Source organism: Scaptodrosophila lebanonensis, unplaced genomic scaffold, assembly GCF_003285725.1.
Source record: "Scaptodrosophila lebanonensis strain 11010-0011.00,11010-0021.00 unplaced genomic scaffold, SlebRS2 tig00000001-arrow-pilon, whole genome shotgun sequence".
Classification (NCBI taxonomy): domain Eukaryota; kingdom Metazoa; phylum Arthropoda; class Insecta; order Diptera; family Drosophilidae; genus Scaptodrosophila; species Scaptodrosophila lebanonensis.
The window spans coordinates 7,908,777-7,930,702 of record NW_022060529.1 but is presented as its reverse complement, the minus strand read 5'-3'; the positions used below and the strand labels follow the sequence as shown (position 1 = coordinate 7,930,702).

The 21,926-nt window shown below is 39.6% G+C and overlaps 1 protein-coding gene across 1 annotated transcript; it reads left to right on the top strand.

Moving 5' to 3' along the window:
* The first annotated feature begins 2,407 nt into the window (after positions 1 to 2,407).
* Positions 2,408 to 13,110, top strand: LOC115633970. Its single transcript, XM_030531491.1, has 8 exons — positions 2,408 to 2,793; positions 9,397 to 9,599; positions 9,675 to 9,684; positions 9,718 to 10,858; positions 11,009 to 11,410; positions 11,576 to 11,860; positions 11,985 to 12,085; positions 12,771 to 13,110. Exons 2-8 carry the CDS (start codon positions 9,454 to 9,456, stop codon positions 12,927 to 12,929), a joined length of 2,244 nt encoding a protein of 747 aa, XP_030387351.1. The 5' UTR covers positions 2,408 to 2,793; positions 9,397 to 9,453; the 3' UTR covers positions 12,930 to 13,110.
* The last annotated feature ends 8,816 nt before the right edge of the window (positions 13,111 to 21,926 follow it).

Here is a 21,926-nt window from a genome sequence, read left to right as displayed (position 1 = left end):
GTGTTAGCAGCGAGACATAGGATCAAATCCACGTAAGTTTTGGAAATCAGCCAATAAACGTGGTGCAATGTAGGGCCAATGGCAGCGAAATCCCGAATAAAAGGCAATCTTAAGAATATTTAAGAAATCCGCCCACGCTATGAGCGCAACTTACATATATACCAGGCTCGAGTCCGAATATATGTAAGTTGTGACTGAAAAAGCGAACAAGTGTTGATTGTTATATTGTTGCGTATGAGCCGGCAATATAACGTCAAAACGAGCCCTAGTCCGCCCCGCATTCTCCAGCACCAGCGGCTACAGTGGGCCTATTTCATGTATAGCGTGTATGAACCGCGATATATGAAATAGTCCACTCGACCAACGGAGTTTTGGAGGTTAGTTTGCAGCGCATGAGCATGCAGACATAACGCCAAAACTACCGGCCGCAAGGCGACTGACACCCTACAGTGTGCATCGAGTCCCTCTTGTCGCATGGTCCCGTCACATTTATAAATTTTCTTGTAATGAACCCTGGACAGCTGAGTTATACCCCAGCTGGAAATAAAACTTCTTTACAAAAGAAACAACTCTTTCAATAAAATACAACAAATCGTGCCAATGCTGCATTTTACATAAAATCAAGTCGCTTCGTGTGTCTATTTGTTGTTGTTGTTGTCTACTTGTATTTAACATTGACATTGCTCATACGCAGCGTTGCAGGGCAAAGCTTTTGGTTTTTGTTTGTTTTTCTTCATTTTGCTTTTACTTTCCAACAGTGCTGTCATGTGGGTACAAAAAGCTGCATAAATCCCGATAAATATCAAAGTATATAAAAAAGCTATACTCGCAATTATAATTCTGAAGAACTCATTTTAGAAGTACCTGTATTCAAAGAAGTGATTCAATCATTTATTTGCATTCTCAGTAAATCTAAAAACATCCATCACAATATTAACAAATGTTCGATCTGATATGAAGCTACTCGGCAATTTATGCTTTGATTGAAAGCTATGCTATGTGTCTGTTCCGCTTGCCGGGGCCTGAGAAAATATGTGAGGAAAGATAGAGGTTCGTGAGAAAATTAATTGCGAGCTACATAAGGCAAACAGTCTGTACAGATGTTTATTGTAAATTGAAAACACACTCGAAAGGCAAAACAATTGACAATATCTACAATAAATTTGTGGAGAAACGAAATACCTTTACCATATTCTGTCTTTGGGAAAATAATTACTTAATATTCGGGAAATAAATCATACCTCGAACACTCAAGACTTATCTGACCCCACGGGGATTTTGGCAGGGTAATTGCAGTTGTATTAGCACAATTGGGTATTGTTATTTATTAAGTAAACAGCACCTATTTAATTTTGGACTTTGATCCAGAAATGAGTTGTAGTCTGAATTTGGACTTTTTAAAAAAAAAACAACAAATGGTTTTTTCGGCAAAATCAATTTATTTTATTCAACATAGTCTCCTTCTGCTTCAATACAGCTTTTTGCACGATCCAAAAGCATATCGAACGAGTATTCTAGCTCGTTGGTATGGCCGCCAGTGCAAGCCTTTTGAATGGCCTCTACGTCTGCATAACGCTTTCCTTTCATGGCCAAATGCATTTTTCCGAAAAGGTAGAAGTCGCACGGTGCCATATCAGGTGCCAGATCATTTCCATCAATTTCAATGATGATTTCGGCTGCTTTTTGATGAATTCACGCACAGTTTCGATGGAATTTTCGGTGATCACGAATTTTGATTGGCCCACATGTTGATCGTCATTTATGTCCTCACGAACACATTGAAAACGTTGAAACCACTCGTGCACTCTGCTACGGGATAGACAATCATCGCCATAAACTTGTTTCATCAATTGAAACGTTTCGGTAAAAGTTTTACCAATTTTAAAACAAAATTTAATGTTGGCTCTTTGTTCGAAGCCCATTTTCGCAACGATAACACAAACATACTGACACTTAAAATGCAATAACTTCACTTCCAATCGATGAAATGTCATGAAATTCTCACTGGACAATCGATAAAGATAGCAGATTCTAACGCACTAGTCGTCATATAGATAGCGCTGTTTACTTTGGAACACACCTTGTATACACTCTTATGCTATGCGCTCGATGTATATTTGAAATTTAAGATATATTAATATTATAGCTGATTTATTATTATTATTATTAAGATACTACAAATAAAGTAATTCCTATATTGGTATCTTATAATATCTTGAAAATGCAGAACTAGCTAAATCTATTTGTTGGCGGCTTTTAGCGATGCCTTCCAGCCTGGAAGTCGACGAAGAGAGTGCAGCTTTTCCTGAGGAGCTTTCGCACACACACAAAAAAGAAGCCGTGCAGTGTACGGAGCGCCAGTTTAGTTTGAGCAGCGGTTGCGGCAACTTCGTTCGATTTATTTATTTCTGTGCGTTGATAGCGGAAACGGAAGTGCAGCAGCACCGTTGGCAGGAGCAGTAGCATCAGCAGTACAGTCAGGCAACATAAATGAAACTTCGTGCTCGGTTCTGGTGTGATAATTGCTTGTGTGTCCTTATTGTGTTCCATCCTGTTTTTGTGCGGTGCTGTGGCGTCGTTTAAACTGTTGCGCGTTGGTAGTTTTGGTTGAGATTGCAATTGTTGTTAGTTTTCAAAAAAAAAAAAAACCGTGCTAATTGCTTGTGTGGTGTGCAATTAAAACAATTACGAAAAAGTTAATTTAACAAATTGGCACCTGCGGCAGCAGCAGCAACAACAGCACCAATAGTTACAGAAACAGAAGAGAGGAAATCCGCCAAATAGCTGAAAATGGTAAACATTAAATATTTAAGCGCTCATTTAGCAGCGTGTGTGTGAGAGCATGCATGTGTGTGTGTGTATATATATATATATATATATATATATATATATATATATAATTGTATGTAGGTGGCAGCTAAGCTGCGATTTGACATGTTGATTTATGTGTCTCTGTATAAATATAAGTGCGAGTGTTCGTTTGTGTGTTCACGTGCGTTTGTGTATGGCGCGAGGATTACATGCGGCGCACTTGTTGCGCATGGCTGGCCCTGCCACGGAAACGGACACGGACACTGACACTAGTGTAATTGCTAATCCCCTCACCCATTACCGCTCCCACACACACACACACACACACACTCAAACAGACGCGAATATGAACGCCACTAATTACAAGTAAGCTGGCTTTCCATCGCTAGTTAAATGACGCAGGTTGGCGGATTTGAAAAAAAGGGGAAGGATCGGCCATTCAGGACTGTTGAAAGGGGTCGCTTAATATGCCATTAACATGAGATTTACACAGATGTGTGAAAAATTATGTGTTGCTATAAAATCAATAGACATGCATCAGTTGGCGGGACAGAGTGGGAAGTAAGGCCGAGCATCGCGGCTACTGAAACTATTAAGTGCGACTAATAAGTAACGTGCGACGTGACTTGGCAAGATTTCTAATTTGCGCCACTTAATCAATGGCCGACTGGCTTTATCGCTATGTTGCGCGAATAGTTAGACTACACTTTTTTCCATCTCAATGCCACCCCGCTAGTGCTCAAGTGTGCATGTGTGTGGCATAAGTATTGTTTGATCTTAAGTGTTTTATGGACTTTTCGTGTTTATGTTATGCAAACACACACACTATATATAAACATACATTTTTCTAACAAACGCTAATTTGGCAGACAACTTGGCTTGGTCGTAAAAAGGCCATGGTATGCCTTAGTGTGTGTGGCACAATATTTATATTTATGTCGGTGGGCGCTAAATATGTGTGCTTAAGGGGAGTGGGCTTGCAATTAGAAAACTTTACAAAGAGGGTTAGTGCTGGGCACTGCTCTAAATGTTCGAAACTAAGATTAAAAGGGTAAAGAGCGAAAGCTCTACTAAGTGTGCAAAGTGTTGGACTGAATTATGGCCGCCGCAAGTTAATGTCGGCTCCGAAATAATAGTTGAAGTTCAGGTTCATTTAAAAAGTTGCTCGAGTGCTAACTATGGGCAGACTAACTATAAAGTAAAAAGGGTGGCATATTAGGGTTAAGAGTTCCGATATTTTTTGTAGGATTATATGAAGCCGTCTTGTCATCTCTATATCTTCTGAAGTATGGGCAAATGAAATTGTATCAACAAGTTGAACTTATATTTTTGTTGTGTTAGTATGATTTATAAAAATTAATTTCTTCTGTCATGTCACTTTTCTATATTTTGTCGTTAGCCTTATTCATTTATTTAACAATATAAAGAATTTGTCTCACAACACATACAGTATTCTTATTTTCGATCCACAGTCTTCTTTAGCTATGCAACAAGATAAACAAAGGCTTACATTTTAAATTAAAGTTTGGGTTGTTTCCATTATGCTTTTACTTTGCTTTATTTCCAACAATTTTCATTTTATAAGCAAATCTGAGGCCAATATTTTACCTGTTTCATCAATTTTTAAATTCAATGCAAATCTTTTACAAATAACAAACACGCACACACACTTCAATCGCTGCCGCAACAGACGAATGCCCACCACAAATCCTTGTTAAATCAAATCACTTTAGACCGCCCCGAAAGCCAATTCGTCACCACAACCTGGACAGATGGCTGGCTGCCTGGCATTCATTACGCATTCTGTTGCTGTTTACCTCAAATCGCAAACGTATTACCCACATCCATGCATAACAAATCAACCAAATGCCAATGAAATGAAAGGTTTATAGTTGTGCATTGGAATTCTATAACTTATTTACCCTGTCCGATATTTTCATTCGATATGTCAATCAGAAGCGCAGTGAAGTGCTTAGAACACAGCCAAGGGAATAATGATCTGACCACATGGTTACCAGTTCGTTTGATTGACTAACTAAAGCATTTTACGTTATTTATGTGACAAAAAGTGTCGCCATAATTGTCCTTTATAATCGGGTGATGGACAAAAGAATTGAATTGTATCGAATGAAAGAACCAGTTGAATTCATTCTGCCTCTGCTTATGGCTTTTTGAAAATTCTTGCAAATTCTATGCACACACAATGGCTTACCCGTAAACCTAAGTACGGCTCTCGGTCATGCATAGACAATTTAAATAATACCAATACAAATGCCATACTGAAGACCAGTTGAATGTTGTGACGAGCGACGATAACAACAAAGGAGGAGAAAGAGGAACGCACGGAAAAACGAGACTTGGCAGAGTTCTCGTTTCATATTGATTTATTGTGACATTGTTGTTATTGCTTCTGCTTCTGCTTCAGCTTCAGCTTTCGTTTTTGTCCCTACTTCTGGCTGTGCCGTTAGCAGATTTTCGCACGCCCCCAAAACGCTCCCCAACGCTCGAAACTATATGACTGTGGGTGCTGCATACGAGGTTGGAAACAAAAGTACAGCGAATGCTGCTTCATTGCACACTTAGAACGTTAATGAGCATGATATACTATGATTTATGTTAAGGTTTTATTCCCAAAATACAAAAATCAAGTAGAATAGTAATAGAATTTCGAAATTTGTCAACTTCAAAAAAAAAAAATTGTCGTTTGTTATTCTAGAATATTTTGTATTAAAATCGGTTTATTTCTGCAGTATATTTAGAATTTAAGTAGTAAGTAAGTAGCAGTAATTATTTATTATTATTTTTTTTATTACCAATTTACCGTATGTACAAGAAACAAAAAAACAATTGTGCCAGTTTTGTTAACGTTATCCTCGTTTTTGTAAGGTATTGGTATTAAGGCTTAGAAACTCAACCATTCAGAAATCTCTTTCATATAGATGTATACCAAACTAGTGTCCAGCAGGGATATAATACAAATTTATATACAATGAAGGACCACTACATTTTCATGCTTTAGGTTGTGTCTACAAATACATAAATCTTCGAATAACCCTCGCGTATTGGCACGAAGGTTAACAAGTTTCCTCTGCAACATTCTATTATTTTGTAGATTATTTTTTAAAGCTTACCAATCATTCGCATTGAGTCTATGCCTGTTTGAGTGTCTGTCTATATGACTGTATGCCAGTCTCTCTGTCCGTTTATTTGCCCTCAGTCTGTCTGTATGATTGGTTGTGGTGGTAACACGGACATTCACGTTCAGGTTACGTGCTCCTCGTGGCCACACACAAAAACCAACAGGTATTCATTCTTTGCATTCCCTTTATTTGCTTTACACAATATGGACACGTAGCCGGGCCCAGAAAGCAATCGCAACGGCTGGCGTGGGCGTGGGCGTCCGTTTCTATGGTGGATAGATAATGGCGCACACACGCACAACCACAATCTACTATACATGCATACATGCGAAAACGAAAACGAAAACGCACACACGTGTCCGACCCACGTGTGTGTTGAAAGTTAGACCTAATGCCAACCAGTTGAGTGCTTCATTTTGAGTAGCATAGCCGGCGGCTCTGGCAGGGCACAGTCAAGAGTTTCAATTTCTGTAGCATAGCCCGCGGCGCGGACTGACAAACACCCACACACACACACATACATTTGTGTATACACTTGAGTTTGTAGCGCTGGAAGTGAAATAAAAACCGGACATAAATGCACGACAAGCATTCTGCAATACAAAATTTGTATTAAAAAAACGGCAGAGCGGTGCAGAGGTGGTGGGACAGCGACTGAAGAGAACGAAAGGGAGAGCAGAGAGCAAATAAAAGAGATCGTAAAATTTTTCGCAAAACTGCCAGAGATTTCATGGTGTTGCTTTTTATAGTGAGTTGAACAACAACAAACAATGCTCGCCTGAATGTGACACTGTGTGGCACCCACGCCCGACATAATAAAAATAATGTAGTGGATGCTTCATGCACGTATATGGCAAAGTTTTTAAATTTACATACTATGTCCGAGCTCCAGCTTTCGAGTGTTTACTTGACGTTGTAAGATAAATGCAGTTATGGGTTAAGCTACGGCCCGAAATATTTATATGCACCTAAACATAAGGATACTAACCTTATAAATAAGTATCTAATAAACCAAAAGTGTAAACTGCTCATCAATATCAAATATGGAAATTGAAAATTTATCTTATTGTGCTTCATTTTTGACAGACTAGCAGAATGCGCATCAGTATTTGAAATCGAGGTGCTTCGATCTGCCGAGGCTGGGGAGACTGTCGAAATTCTGAACGAGAGAAACCACAGCATAAATGTGTCAAACCTAAGTATAAATATATTCACCTTACTGGGCTTCCACTTAGGTGGGCATAAAAGGAAGGTAGCTAAAATTCCCTCCCCGAGCCTTTAATTTTTCGAATACTTTGAGAATATAATAAGTTTGTCTTGACAGCAGAGTGCATCTCTAATTAGACCATATCATTAGATTTTAGCCAACAGCATAACTAGTAGCAGATAATAACAGAAAACAATTCAGCTGTGCCAAGATATTTTACGATAACAACAAATCTGACAGACAAGTTGAATTTGATTTGAAATGAATAATGTTTGCCAATTCGACGAAAACTAGTATGGGTGTTCACACATGCGTATGAATGTGTAATCGATCCTTTATTTCCAAAACAAATCAACTCCTAATGACTATTGAGAAAGATTTGCGCAAGAGTGCTACGATGGGCTCTAAAAGCAATTGGCGTTTAATATTTATTGCTTGCACCACTCAGGTGCCGAAGTCAATTGTCATCAGTCTTAACCAGATTAAAGCTCTTTCTATTTACTCGTAAGCTTGTGCTTACGGGACACTACAGCGTTCTCGTCTAAGCTGATTTATCCACTACAGAATGGGATTACCAGAAACTAAAAGTTATGCAGAATAGTTCTCTACTCGGCTATCGAGTAAAGAGTCTAGTAAAGTCATCCCGAAAGAGCCACAACATTAACATTTTGTACGGAATGAAGAAGACAGCATATTTCACATAAGTGTGTGTTTATATGTATATGTATGTGTGTGTGTGTGTGTGTGTGTGAATATCCAAGAGTCGTAGCTGACAAGCGCACCCAACGGGATGGCGAATTTTCTACTTATGCGAAACTTGCCCCATGAGTTCCTGCATATGTGAGTGTGAGTGAAATGCATGAGTATGTGTGTGTGTTCGTGCGTGTAACAAAGTGCTTACAGCAAAACAGAACGTTGACAGCCAGGGAGAATCCATTGGCGGTGTTTTTGACTGTAGGGGCTAAATGGGGAACCGGGGCAGCCACTTATGGCAAGCGGCTTAAAGCCAGCTAGGCACACGCCGACAAGGCAAACAACACACATGCACACGTACTAGACAGACATTTAATAATAATTTCCTGCGCAAATAACGTAAACACGCACACACGTATACACGCACATACGAGCACAATGGCAACAACAGCAACAACAACATATTTGCCCACGGCATTCGATGTCTGCTTTGAAAAACTTGCCCAATAGCAAGGATGTTGGCCATAGAGTTGTACTATATGTTACGGGTAGAATCTGTGTGTGTACTGCATAGACAGCCAGACAGATCCATTGATTGACTGACTGGCAGAGTTTCCAGCACAACAAACTCAGTGACTTACTAACCAAGCAAGCCACAATGGTTAAATGACTGACTGTATATACTAGATTTAATGGGGGAAGAGTTCAATTCAATTCAGAGAAAAAGTTAAAAGCTAAAAAGTTACTTTCATCTGTGCCGAAGCTATACAACCCTTTACTTATTCTGCATTTTAACTCTTCAAGTGTTTAACAGACTTAATCCTCTATTCATTTATAAATGAATTATTCCTTACAGCCTGTAAACGTTTGATGTTAATTATCCATTATTCATAGTTTTGATTATCAAATGAATATGCCGATCCTTACATCTTACAAGTATATGTACTTAGTGGGAATTTGTATTTTAATTGGTTGGGCTTAAGTGATGAACTGTTTAAGTTGTTTTCTTGCAGAAACATCAATCTCGAATAGGCTAGATTTAACTATGCTCCATCAAATCAAGTTCAACTTTTAAAAACCAAGATAGCACTATTCTTTCAGAGGCTTAAGTTAAACATAAAAATTGCATTTCATTAAGATTTTTATGAAATGAATAAGCGCTTCAAAATACTCAGAATGTTCCCTCTCCTTGTGCCTGAATTTTGTTATAAATACGCAGAACAACCAGCATGTATAATGGAAACATGTCTGCTCAGTTTTATCGAGAAATATTCGAGTTTCAGACCATAATCTGAATATCTGACTAACTGACTGATAGACTGTGGAGTTCTCCAAACGTGCAGATATGTGGGGCTTTGTGTTTATTCGTTTATTGTTGTTTTCATTAAGTTAATACAAAACAATAAATTATGTTTACATTGTGGTCGAATGTAAGTGTGTGTGGCTGTGTGTGTGTGTGTTTGCGTCAGTGTGTTTGTGCGAATAATGAGTAATGGCCCACGATATTTACACATGAGTTATCTTTCTGGCATTGCCCACTCACAGCTGTAGGCAACAAGCGCCCTTTGGTCTACTTGAGTGTTTCTCCCTGCCCAACCAAGAATGGCACAGCAGCAGCGGAGCTGGGATGAAGGCGCCGTTGGTGGCCACAGTCATGGGGCACATTCGCAGGCCTCCGGCCATAAGCAGCCGACGCGAGCGACAAGCAATCCATTGCCCTACAAGGGCGTTGCTCCCAAGTCTGGCAGGTAAATGAAATTTGCGAAACGCAGATAGAGAGGCCGTCTCACTTAAACTATCCACCATCTATCCTCTACTAACAGAGGCTACCCAGTACCGCCCTCATTCTACGCCACCTCTACGCAGGGCGCGGTTACGTCGCGTCATATCAGCTACGGCTACGAGCCTCCGCGCAGTCCCAAAATTACCACCACCTATGCCAACGATAGCTGCGATGAACCATCGGGCTCGACCTCAACTCCCTCCTCATACTATGAGACGCCCACCTCGGGCTCCATGGATGACTCGCCTGCCAGCTCGCTGTTGGGAAGCGGCCGAAGTCCCAAATCCACGTGCAAGTTCGTTTTCGATGCTATTAGCCCCACCATGGATTATGGACAGAGTAAAAAGTTTGAGTACTATGAGCCCATTTCACCTGATGATGGCAGCGCTTACTACGAGCCGCCCAGCTCACCGCGTCGTCAGAATTCCAGGAAGCTGATGCGGACGGCCCCAGTGGAACAGATTCCCCAATCAAGCATAAATGTGATGGGGCAGGGCGGTCACAGTGGTAAACGGCGACGGGATGAGTGGGAGCTGCCGGTGATCACTCAAATCGATGTTCGCTGCTTAAATGTGACAGCAGCGGCTGCAGCTGCAGCTGGTGGTGCCAGTGGCGGGGGCGGTGGCTCCAGTGGCTCTAATTCTAGTTACTATGCTGTTAAGCGTGACTCCTGCATCACGGAATATACCCAGTTGTCGATGGAGTCAGGCACCACCAATAATACGGCCCGTACTAATAGCACAATGGTCACCACAACCACATCCTTTAGCTACACGGACACATCACGCACAGATGGCGAGGTGGCAACCAAATCCTGTGGCGGCCAACAAGCGCAACGCCAACGCCGGCATGCCATCAATATAACCTCCAATCCGGGCTACCAGGTGCTCCACAGCTCACACTCCACGCTGGATCGCACATGCTCGGACAGCGTGGTGTCACTGCGGTATCGCAAATCGACCAGCGATCTGACGCAGGAAGCGGATAACGAGCTGAGCGGCAGTAAGCCTAAGAAGCGGGATGTGACGGAATATAAGCCACGTAGACGCGGTAGTTCAAAGGGCGGTCTAGCCTATCTGGCCAGTCGGCGAAGCTCGCGCGAGTCCATGAAGAGTGCCTGCTCCAATGCCTCGATAATCTCCAATGATGACATTGGCCCGTTAGCCTTTCAGAGCTCCAATCGCGGACGTCAGCGACGCACCTCAAACTTTCTGGAACTACCAGGTGGGTAAAAGGCCAAGATAAAACAAACGTCAACTCACTTATTTTTATGGAGCCCCTCTTTGCCTTTGGCTCGAATATTCTAAATCAAAAGCTAAGGTCTTAAGTATTTATGGTTTTGTGGTTTGCTTTTAACTGCTAATAATTTTCTAGTGCCGGACCACATTCGTCCGCGTGTCTGCTCGTTACCCGAGCGTCCGTACAACCCACGGGCCAGCGATGATTTGTATCGCCTGCGTCACTTCTCGATTAGCAAAGGAAACGTTGTCAACTGTGGGGACTCGATTATATCGCGACGCTCGCGAAGTAATACCAGCGTCAATTCTACAAACAGTCGGGCCAGCGAACGGTCACCTTTTGAGGGCTCCTGCTGTGGTGCGGGTTATGCAAATGTTGACTCGTTGCCCGCTTCTCCGGACGAATCCGAGAACCTGGAACCGCCACCACCGCCGCGCTATCGCGTGGTCATGCTGGGCGATGCTGGCGTGGGCAAGACTGCGTTGGTCAACCAGTTTATGACTTCGGAGTACATGCACACCTATGATGCAAGCTTAGGTAAGTTATCTGGCACCCAAGCACCAAACCCTTCCACTCCTAGTGCGGGCCCTTGGCAACGCAGTAAGTATACTGTGTAACCCTTAGCTGGAACCTATGCGACCTATATCCATGCCGCTGGTTTCCACTGCTGTCTTTAGTGTTTAATTCTGATTTGAGTTTTAGACGATGAGTTTGGAGAGAAGACGGTCAGTGTGCTGCTGGACGATGAGGAGTCGGAGATGGTCTTCATCGATCATCCCAGCGTCGAGATGAGTGTGGAGAACTCTTTGTCCACCTATGAGCCACATGGCTGTGTCGTTGTCTTCTCGGTCGTTGACAAGGGCTCCTTTCGCGTGGCCGAAGAAATCGTCAACTATTTGTGGCAGGAGAATTATACCAAGGACAAGGCGGTCATATTGGTCGGCAACAAGGCGGATTTGGCGCGTGCCCGGCTTATCACATCACAGGGTAAGTGACTTTATTAGATGTCGTGGTGCCAGGCCGAAATCCTGGACTTAATTATGATGGCTTGATTTCATTTTCATTCGTTATGCCTTTTACTTCTGACCTTCGCATCGCTTTGTGGCCGCAGAGGGCAAAACATTGGCCGCCTCACGCGATGCCAAGTTTATTGAGACATCCAGCGGTATACAGCATAATGTCGATGAGCTGCTTGTTGGTATATTGAAGCAGGTAAATCGGATTCTTGCTTGTGGTTGTTGGTAATCGTTGTACGTTAAGGTGTGAATCGCACGCAACTCATTGATGCATGCGAATATTGTGGGGCAGGAAATAAGAGAAATGGATTTTGTTACGCGCCTTGGGGGCTGTGGCTATCAAGTTGTCAGCGAGATGTGGGCGCGACTTCCGTTAAAGCCGAAACCACTACGAAGCTTGCTTCTCCTAATTAATGAAAAATTACGTGGGTGTTGTGGTTGAGAGTGAATTAAATTGAAGCTGAACGGATGGGGCGCAGGAAGTGGGGGTAACTCAATATACTTTGATTAAAAATGCATTCAAATTGTAGAGAACTCAATTAAGAACCAATGCTTGTCTAGCTTGTGGGCAGAAGCACTTAAATTAAAGTCTGTGGTCAGGTGCAGCGTCCGTTAGTAGTTCAAAGGCTTAATTACTATAGTTTTAGTTTTACTGCGCAGCTAGAAAGGCACTTCTAGGCTTACCAGTTAGTTAAATGCTAAAAGTATAACTAAGTTATTAAGCACTTAGGTCTATTATGAAGACTTAAGCATATACGAGTACCCCTACGTCAACGACAGCTTCCAGCTACAATTTATTACTGAAAAGCTGTAGCATTTATGGCACTTCTGACAGTTATCTTTGTTTTTATTCTCCCAACAATCTCACCTTTTCCTCTCAGATGCGTTTGAAGGAAACACGAGAAAAGAAAGCTACCTTATCGAAGATGAAAACATCGCGAACTCATATATCTCTACATCTGGCAAAGGAAATTTTACAAAAAATCTGCCTCAGCGACATTTCAAAATCAAAGAGCTGTGAAAATCTGCATGTTCTCTAAGCATCCAAGGGCGCCAAAAAATGCAAAAAATAACTATAGTATAAAAAAGATGTGCATTGACAGAAAAGCTAAAACATATTTTGCTAGCGATATATACAGAAATACATTGATATATGAAATGCTTTTCTCTAAATATTAACATGCTATATACAGACATATATTCGTGTTGAATTGCTTAACGCCACCCACCATCCACACATACTTGTATATGTTTAAATGTGTTAACAATCATGTTTGTATGTACATGTATATGCCCAGCTTAAGAACCTGTTTGATGTCTTGTTTTCAACGCATTTTTATAAGTGTATACTAAAAGCCCTATATATAGTATAATTATGTCGCATGTATGTATGTACCTACAAATTTGCAAAATATGTGCGCGTTTTTAAAACGTTATAGCCAATTTAAGTGTGGAATTTATAAATATATATGTATACATGTACATGTTATCAGATATAGACAACGCACCGAATTGTTTGGTCGAGGCGCAGACGCAGACGAAATATTTTAAATGCCATAAAGATTAGCTAGAACAGTCGACGAGCGCCAACAGAAGCTGTGCGAACCTTTCAGAGCTTAGGTAACAGCCAAGCTGTGAATACGCAGGCCCTCAAACGCACACAAGCATACACACATACACACACTAAGACAGCTTTAGTCAAGGAAGAATCCTATTCTCAAAAAGAACAAAGTACTGATACCCTTGCCAAGCTCAGAAGTAAATCATTTTAGAGTTTTATGAGAGGGGTATATTTTTTTAACAGCAACAGTCGGCTCCAATACTTAATACTCGTAATAACACAACATAATTTAAAAGACAAAGAGGATTGGAGTTCGAGTGCTAATTCAATAGAAAAGAAACGTGTATCTTTTAAAACTAAAGAAGAGCGCGTAGCGTTGGTATTAATGTATCACTTCAATGTGCAAGGGTATTCAAATATTTAATATTGAATCACAATGACTTGTCTTTTCTGCGCTGCTCTTTCGCCGTAAACACAATTCACATTAAAGCCTGAGTGGTGCTTCGGGTCGCGCGTTTCCCGATTATTTTATTTTTTTATTTTAAACAAGTCATCATTATGTGTGCCTGTGGTCAGGCCTCCAATTATTTGGGTATGTATTTGTTTATAGTGGATGTTTTGATTAAAGTCCGACGATTTTTGGGCTTATCAAAATGAATGTCTGGCCTTAAGTAGACCTCTAGAAATCGGCTTGACAGTCACAAAACAATTGACACTAGCCGCACCTCCACTTAAATCTTGGATTATATGCCAAGGCCAGTTCCAGAGCCATGTCGATAAGAAGAGCGCGACGACCTAAAGTTGCGCGTGTCCCGCCTGCTAAAGAGATAGGTGTTCAGGTACATATAGTATATGCTCTCATACACGTTTGATATGTACTTGGGCTAAGCAGCGGTTTCATTAGGAGAAGGCTGATTGGCATTAAAAGTACTGGATATATGGAATAGGCATAGAAAATATATTTGGCATTTTTATCTTTCGCTGCTGAGTAGCTGCCGCCTGAAATGAATATTGCTAACTAATTATATAAATACATATTAATTTATATAAATATATATATCGTATATGTGTTCCTTATATTGTATTGTGAAACTACTTAAGACATTTTAAGTCAAAAAATGAGCTGTCAATTTATTTCTTTAATGAACAAAAACTGCGTAAAAAAACAACTGTAAAAACAAATACAACAAACAGTTAAAACAAGTATTAAAAATAAATAAAATATAATATACAGATGTGCTAAAATGAAAAAATATAAATTTGTATAGAGACTAGGATAAAAAATATAAATATTTATGTATGCGAACACTGCACAGTCTAGACACTATAAAGCTCTTCCTGTAATCTATTTTATAAAAGTGTTTGTTAATGAATTTCTTCCATTTGAAAACTCATATCGGAATGACGACTGTTTAATATTGACTGTTGTTAATTTAAGCAAATTAACTTGATCGAAGTTAAATATTAAAGATACATACTATTTCTAAATGTAATGCAAATATATATGCATATTAATGTGCTCTTTTAGATGAAATATTTATGCATGTGTGGAGGCAATGATCCGTAATCTCTTTCTTATTCATTTGAAAAGCCAATCAAAAACCGATTGGCGGAGTAAACTTGTGTCTCTACCTGAAGAGTAAGAAGAAACAAAACTCAACAACTATCATAACATTAAAACAAAACTTATACGCTTATATTACAAAACAAGATATGAATATATGTATACATATATACCAAGTAAGGAATGTGAATCTCTCTACATTTTAGAATGTATTAAACAAATAAGTATGTTGCATAAAATCAAACTATTTTCATATGAAGGCTTACGTAAGGGGCGATTGCTAACAAGGGATTTAATCAAATTCAACTCTATTTGCAAATCAAACGCTCACATCATTTACCATATGTTGTTTATTTTTTTCTTATTGCCATAACGAGCTTTTTTCATACCTTTTGTCAGACAATCATAAAACGCAGTAAAATTGATTTAACTATGTAAATCAAAAAGTTTATTTTGCTTAAACTTTTGTTTGCAAAATGGCGCATTTGCACAACTGAAACCAGCAATAAAAATAAAAACAAACGGAAAACGGAAACAACAACAAAAACAACTCAACTCAAAAGTTCGCCAACTAATATGGCGAATGTGTAATCCCTGGAGGTGAAGTTGACTACATTAAGTATACGCCCCAATGGGCCATGTTGACGGGGCTTTTAAACTATACGTTTTTCATTTTTTTCATTGCATTTCTATAAATATCTTTAAAGCGAAGTAACTAAATGCCCACCGAATTTATTGTACGTGTATATCCAAACAATGTAATGCATGTACAAAAATAATATTGTATAATGAAAGAATGCTTCAGATATCAGAAGGCATTTACACTGACTGGTCTTTTAATTTGTTGAACAGAATATTATATGATGACTTTTGTGAGGTCGGTGTAAATGAACTTTATTTATAACTATTAATATATTTTTCTGAAATATATAACTATATATTATCTAAATGTATGCATGTTTTATGAAAATATAACGAATCGATAGCAAATGAAATCAATTATTCAAACAGAATAAATCATAAGAGTAACAAAACCATAGATATGTATATTGTATGTATGTAGCTGGAAACTTCACACACATTAATAATGCTGATCATACAGAGCGAAATCTTGCCAAACAAAAAATAAGCAAACTCTTAAAGCAAAGCTAATCCAAAGCACAACAAAATCCGAGTGCATGAACCTTGTTGTTGGTGTGTCAAAAACATAATAAAAGGGCAAAACCACACAATTCGCTGTATTTGTTGTGAAAAACTAACCAGCCAGACGCTGTTTTCATTCGGTCGAATATAGGGGTGTGTGGGGATGCATGAGTTCAAGGCCCCGATGCGTGTGAAACGCGTACAAATTTTCAGCTGCCAGTGGCGTATTGGACCAGTAGATGGGAGAAATCATGTTTGATTCAGCTGTTGCGCACTTGTGGGTCATTAGCATGGTGGTGGTGCCAACAGCAGCAGCAGCAGCAACAGCAGCAACAACAACGACAGTTGAAGCAGTCTGTCGCTTTAAAAGCTCCACTGGGTGCCATTGCGACAAAAATGCGTTAAGTGCTTGTTGTCAATCAATGCCAAGTGGGTGTTGAATTGGGCGTAGGCCAACGACATTGTTGGATTTAACGCTTGACTGCAATCGCAAAAAGGCACGGAATTATCAGGCTGCCTGCCTGCCTGCCAGTCTAACTTTAAATGTCTTCTGGTATTTCTTTTTCACTTCTGCTGGGAAATCAATCAAGCGCAAAAGTTCAATAATTAACTTACGTGCTCACTTCGAACCGAGAGATAAAACTCTGTCTTGTCAATGGAACAGAGTGGCCGTTGATTGATTGATTGAATCCGGCTTTCAGCTTCCGGTTCTGGCCATCAACATGGTTACAAATCCGCTCATAACACTTAGCAACATCGCTTAATAACCGAAAAAGTTTCTGAGTGAAGCACTTCCTACGAATTAAAAAGCGAATAACTGAATAATGCTAACATATACAACGGCCGCAAGAAAGGTAAGTAATAGAGTGCCATAATTTTCTGAAATATGATCAGACAAGCAAATAATTTGCACATACATTGTCTTCTTCTTAACAACATGCTACTACATTTAATTATTTAATGATGTAAGTAATTCTTTTTTTCTGGAACAGCCTTATTGGCAATATTTAGTCTAACGTTCTTAAAATAAATTGTAGCACACTTTTTGGCTAATTCATTTGTATAAACAAGAGCCTCGATTTTTTTTACTTGCATCAAGATGATTTTATTGCTTCCAAGTTTGGGAAAGAATAGGGCATATTCTACCCGAACATCCTTTTGTATATCTTTCGTATTTATTTTGTTTGTTCCAAGCCGCCAGTCATTAATTCAATGAGCTCATTTTATTATAACTAAGCATGAGGCCCGCGCCTCCTTTCTTCCAGCTTTTCATGCGTCACTTACAGCCATTCGACAATTTTGAAAATTACGCTGCCATTTTTAAAATAAATAAATATTTTCTTATTTATTTTGCCTTATTTCGCTGTCATTTATAATTTTGTTCATTTTTCTTTTTAATTTGGGAAGAGAAGAAAACCAAACTAATTTAAAGTTCTACAAGTATGTAGCAACGAAAATATCAACACTAGAAATTGATATCATTGGGGGGATGAAAACCAAGTTGGCTTTATAATCATCATTACCGGCCCCCTCCCCACATCATCATCATAATCACCATCATCTTCGTGACCATCTACACTGCTATCGTCGTCAACAAAGCCAAAAGCATTACCCTGGCAACAACAAACACAAATATTTACACACTTTAAATAATTTATGAAAATGTAGCAGCGATATGGAAGGCACCAGAGGCATTGCATGGTGGCTTTGTGTGGCGTCATAAATGAAACTGGGGTATGAAGTTGGTGTTCATGAGGGAATCAAGAGACACAACGCCACGCGCAAATCGATTAAGAACTTAACAGGGATTAAGCAAGGATATAGCTACAAGCTTAATATACGCAATGTAATCAAGACGCAAAATGTAAAGCGAGAAATTGAAGGTAATTCACTTAAAAGTGTCACAGCATGACGCAGGCAGGTGCCTGGCGACTCCTGAAGAGCTGATCTTGGCGCTAACAAATGAACGAATGACTACTATGGGGGAACATTATACCTCTCGTTTATGCGATAGGCAAATTTGCTTGATAAAAAAAATAAATAAAAAAAATCAAAGTCCACTTAAAGCACCAAATGGCAGCCAGCGGTCTGGAAAGTGTCCTTAAAACAATCAACCAAGAAGACTTACTTTAAAGAAATTTCATATCGTTTTGTGTATTTTTTTATTAAATTAGAAAATCTGTTTAGCCACCAATAGGCAAATTTTATCAGAAGCTTCAACTTATTAATATAACAAATGCTAAATCAATCGAGTATCTAGTGCCCACATTCATAGTCTGTTGATAATCGTCATAAAAATATGATTGCTACACAAGTCCTTGAAATGTTACGTCTCTGACAAAGCAAATGTCACAGCGCTGCCTCCTTTGTTGTCCCCAGATTAAGCGCTTAACATCCAGCTTAAAGCAATGTCTTAAAAGCTCACATAAAAGGTTTCAAGCTACACAATGTTTTATAGAGAAAATTAACGTTTGCTTAGCTACAAACATCCAAAATGTTTGTGTGGGCCGCGTCCGAGTTAACAACGCTGCTTTCTATAGTTGCCAGCCGAAACAGTTAGCCAAATATAAAATAAACATACCTCTATACACACAAATAGGCGGTTAAACATAGATACAGATGGGTATATATGTATATGTGTGTGTGTGTGTGCCTACTCGTGCATTTCGTATATTTGAAGAAAGCTCACGGGACTCATAACCAAAGAGGTCGCATTTTTAAAGCATACTTTCTGGGGTCCCATGTGCAAATTGCCAAACAAACACCAAACTGGAATTTATGGAATGGAACTTTAAGCAATGTGGAAAATGAAATTTAAATAACGATTTATTGCCTTTGAAGTATGATTATTTGCCCAGCCAACAGTGCCAACGGTGACGCCAACCGACACGAATTTCGGCAACAAAAAAATCAGCGGATAGTAAAAGACAGTAAAAGCAGAAGGTGAAGGAGCTGTGGGGGTGTACAAGGTGGGCGCCTTATCAAAATCAACACGTCAGAGCAGTAAGCGGTGAGACGACCGAAACGGTTGGTCGAGCAATAAGCCCGAGGACCCACCAACTGTCTCGTGTCTGAGAGAAATGCCAGAAATTGGTTTTTCTGAGCCGGCTGACTTGAAAGGTAACAGCAACAAGTGTGCCATTGTATGTATGTGTAATTGTGTGTCTGTGTGGTGTATGTACGAGTATGCATGTATGTGCGATCCTGCTGTATAACGGAAATGAGAAAAGGTTGTCGCTGGCTTCCCTTTTGGCGCTTTTATGTTTGCTACGGGGCACCTCGTGAGCTTTCTTGCAAATGTCTCCTACACGGAAATAGGAAGTTGGCAAGACATTGTTTATTTTATAAGGCAGACAGGCTCAGTCAATGTCAAAGTACGCACGATGGTTGAAAAAGGAAACGAAATGCGTGGCATGGCGGCAGGACGTTACAACATGGCTGGCTGTAAATTATTAGCGGCATTTTCATTGAATTCTAGATATATTTATAGCCCCATTGCGACGTTCTTTAAATGCCGCGGCTCCCTTGAATTGTGGCATAATTTTTACGCGCGTCCGCTTCTCAAATGCTAAAGGTAAGTAAGTAAGCGACGTCAGAGCTGTCGAAAAAATGGTGGGCAGACAAAATAATCTGTTAAGTGTAAGTAAAATGACAATGAAAGGCGCAGAAGACACCAGCAAAAGCAACGTGTGCAAAAAAAGCGCACTTTTCTTTATTTTTTCATTTGTTTTCCCTTTTTGCTGTTGGTGTTCTGTGGACTGGACTGTGTTATTATTGTTGATGACCGGCCCAACTGCTAAATCGCCTTCGTATACCCTTTCAACAGAGTATAACGAGTACTAGGCATGTCCATCGAGATCTTTAAAAAAAAAGCAAATAGGGAGATGAAACTTTGAATTACTTAGAATAATAGCAAATAGGTTTTTGGTACAATGAAATTATATCTTAGTATTGAATTATTATTATGATTTGCTGCATTAATATTATGTCCATTGCATTCTTTTGAAATTTAAAAAAGTATTGCTCATATTATTTGCCTGTCCGCCCATATCCCTAGTAGAGTAACCTATTAGAGTTTCATAAAAATTGGTGAAGTAAAACATGTAGAGCCTAAGGATCTTTTAATTTCGTGTTTGAGGTTTACTTTTTGTGAAAGAGTGGGGAGTATGGGCTAAGGGTATACATTAGTTGGGTGTGGCCGACCCTAGCGTGCACAATTGTTTGCTTCTTCGTTCAGCTGGCCGAAAAGCAAACAGAAGGCTGAATTAAAGTCGAAGCCTGCTAAGGACTTGCCTATCTGACAGTCGCAATAACAACAATAACATGTTGTTGCAGCATTATCTGGATTGTGTTTTCTTTTGGTTTCCAAATGCAAAAACAAAAAGCACACCCTCACACACACACACACACACACAAACACTTGTTGAGCGTGTTGGTGTCAGAAACTCCGGGTGCAGAAAAAACAAAAAACAGAGCCTCAAGCCAAGCGCATTGAAAATGTTGTAAAGACATTGAAATTCGCTGTGCGTGTATGGGTGGGTGTGTATTGGTTTTCAAGTGGTTGGTTGGCTCGTTGTACGACCTTTACGCAAAACAACCAACACTAGAGCATTGAAGCGTGCGATTGCACTGCAAACTGCGCCTCTCCCCCCTCCTCTATAGACCCACTCACGAGAGGGAGAGACATTCACGCAATGAAAGCAAGAGGAAAAATTTCGTTATCACTCAAAAGTGCATCCACACGCACGTACACTCACAAAAACGTCAAGTATAATTTGTCCAAAATCAATCAACATGTTTGTGTGGGTTGAAAAATTATTATTTTGCGAAATTCAAATAGTAGACTTAGGCACCTTTTTATACCCCGTACCCAAGGAATACCTGAGTACATTCTTAATTAGAATGACAAGATGAGCCCATCTGTATGAATGAAAGGATCTTTGGAAGTAAAAGAGCTAGAATAACCACGTTCCCCTTTTTTCTGATGCACTACCCACTTTCCCGCTATTAGTGATTTTCCATAAATCGTGTAATTCTTGGAATTCTTGTTGTTGTGTCTGCACAATGCTTTGCCTCAACTCTAAGCTGCACATATAGCAACATAGATACGAGAACCACTTTCTCAGGGTACGTCTGATATATTTTATTAATTAAATTAAATTAATTCAAATATATATATTTAAGCAATTTTTTTTATTTTTTTGTTCTTGTTTAACATCAAAATACTTAGCTATAGACCTATAATGTTCAATTCTTGCTTCAAATATAAATAAAATAGTCAAATGGCATACATGTTAGCCTAATGTAGTCTGCAAAATATATTGTAGTTATATTTTCTCTGTGTGAATGTATGTACACTTTTATGCAGTCTGCTGGGCATACAAAAACGTGCTATCAAAGGGGGGTGTGTGGCTAGAAACGCAAGCTCTGACCAAGCACGGGCGATTAGTTCATTTTGGCCTTCATCATCATGCGTTTGCAATTTTCAATAAGTTGGTGACACACACACACACACAAGCCACCTAAGAGCATGTGAGCCTTGTGCCTGTGCTGTCTAAAACCGATAACAAAATATGCAAGCCTAGGGCCAAACAAAGCTACAGCCGTGATGCATACAAGTGAGGTAATGCCGACAAAAATCTCCTTCAATTACAAATTGGTAGTGGGGTACATCGAGTTCAAGGATAAGAACGATTAGTGAAATTGTGATAAAAATATATAATTCGAAATTCGAGAAACCTACATACTAGCAATAGAATTGTTTTCATA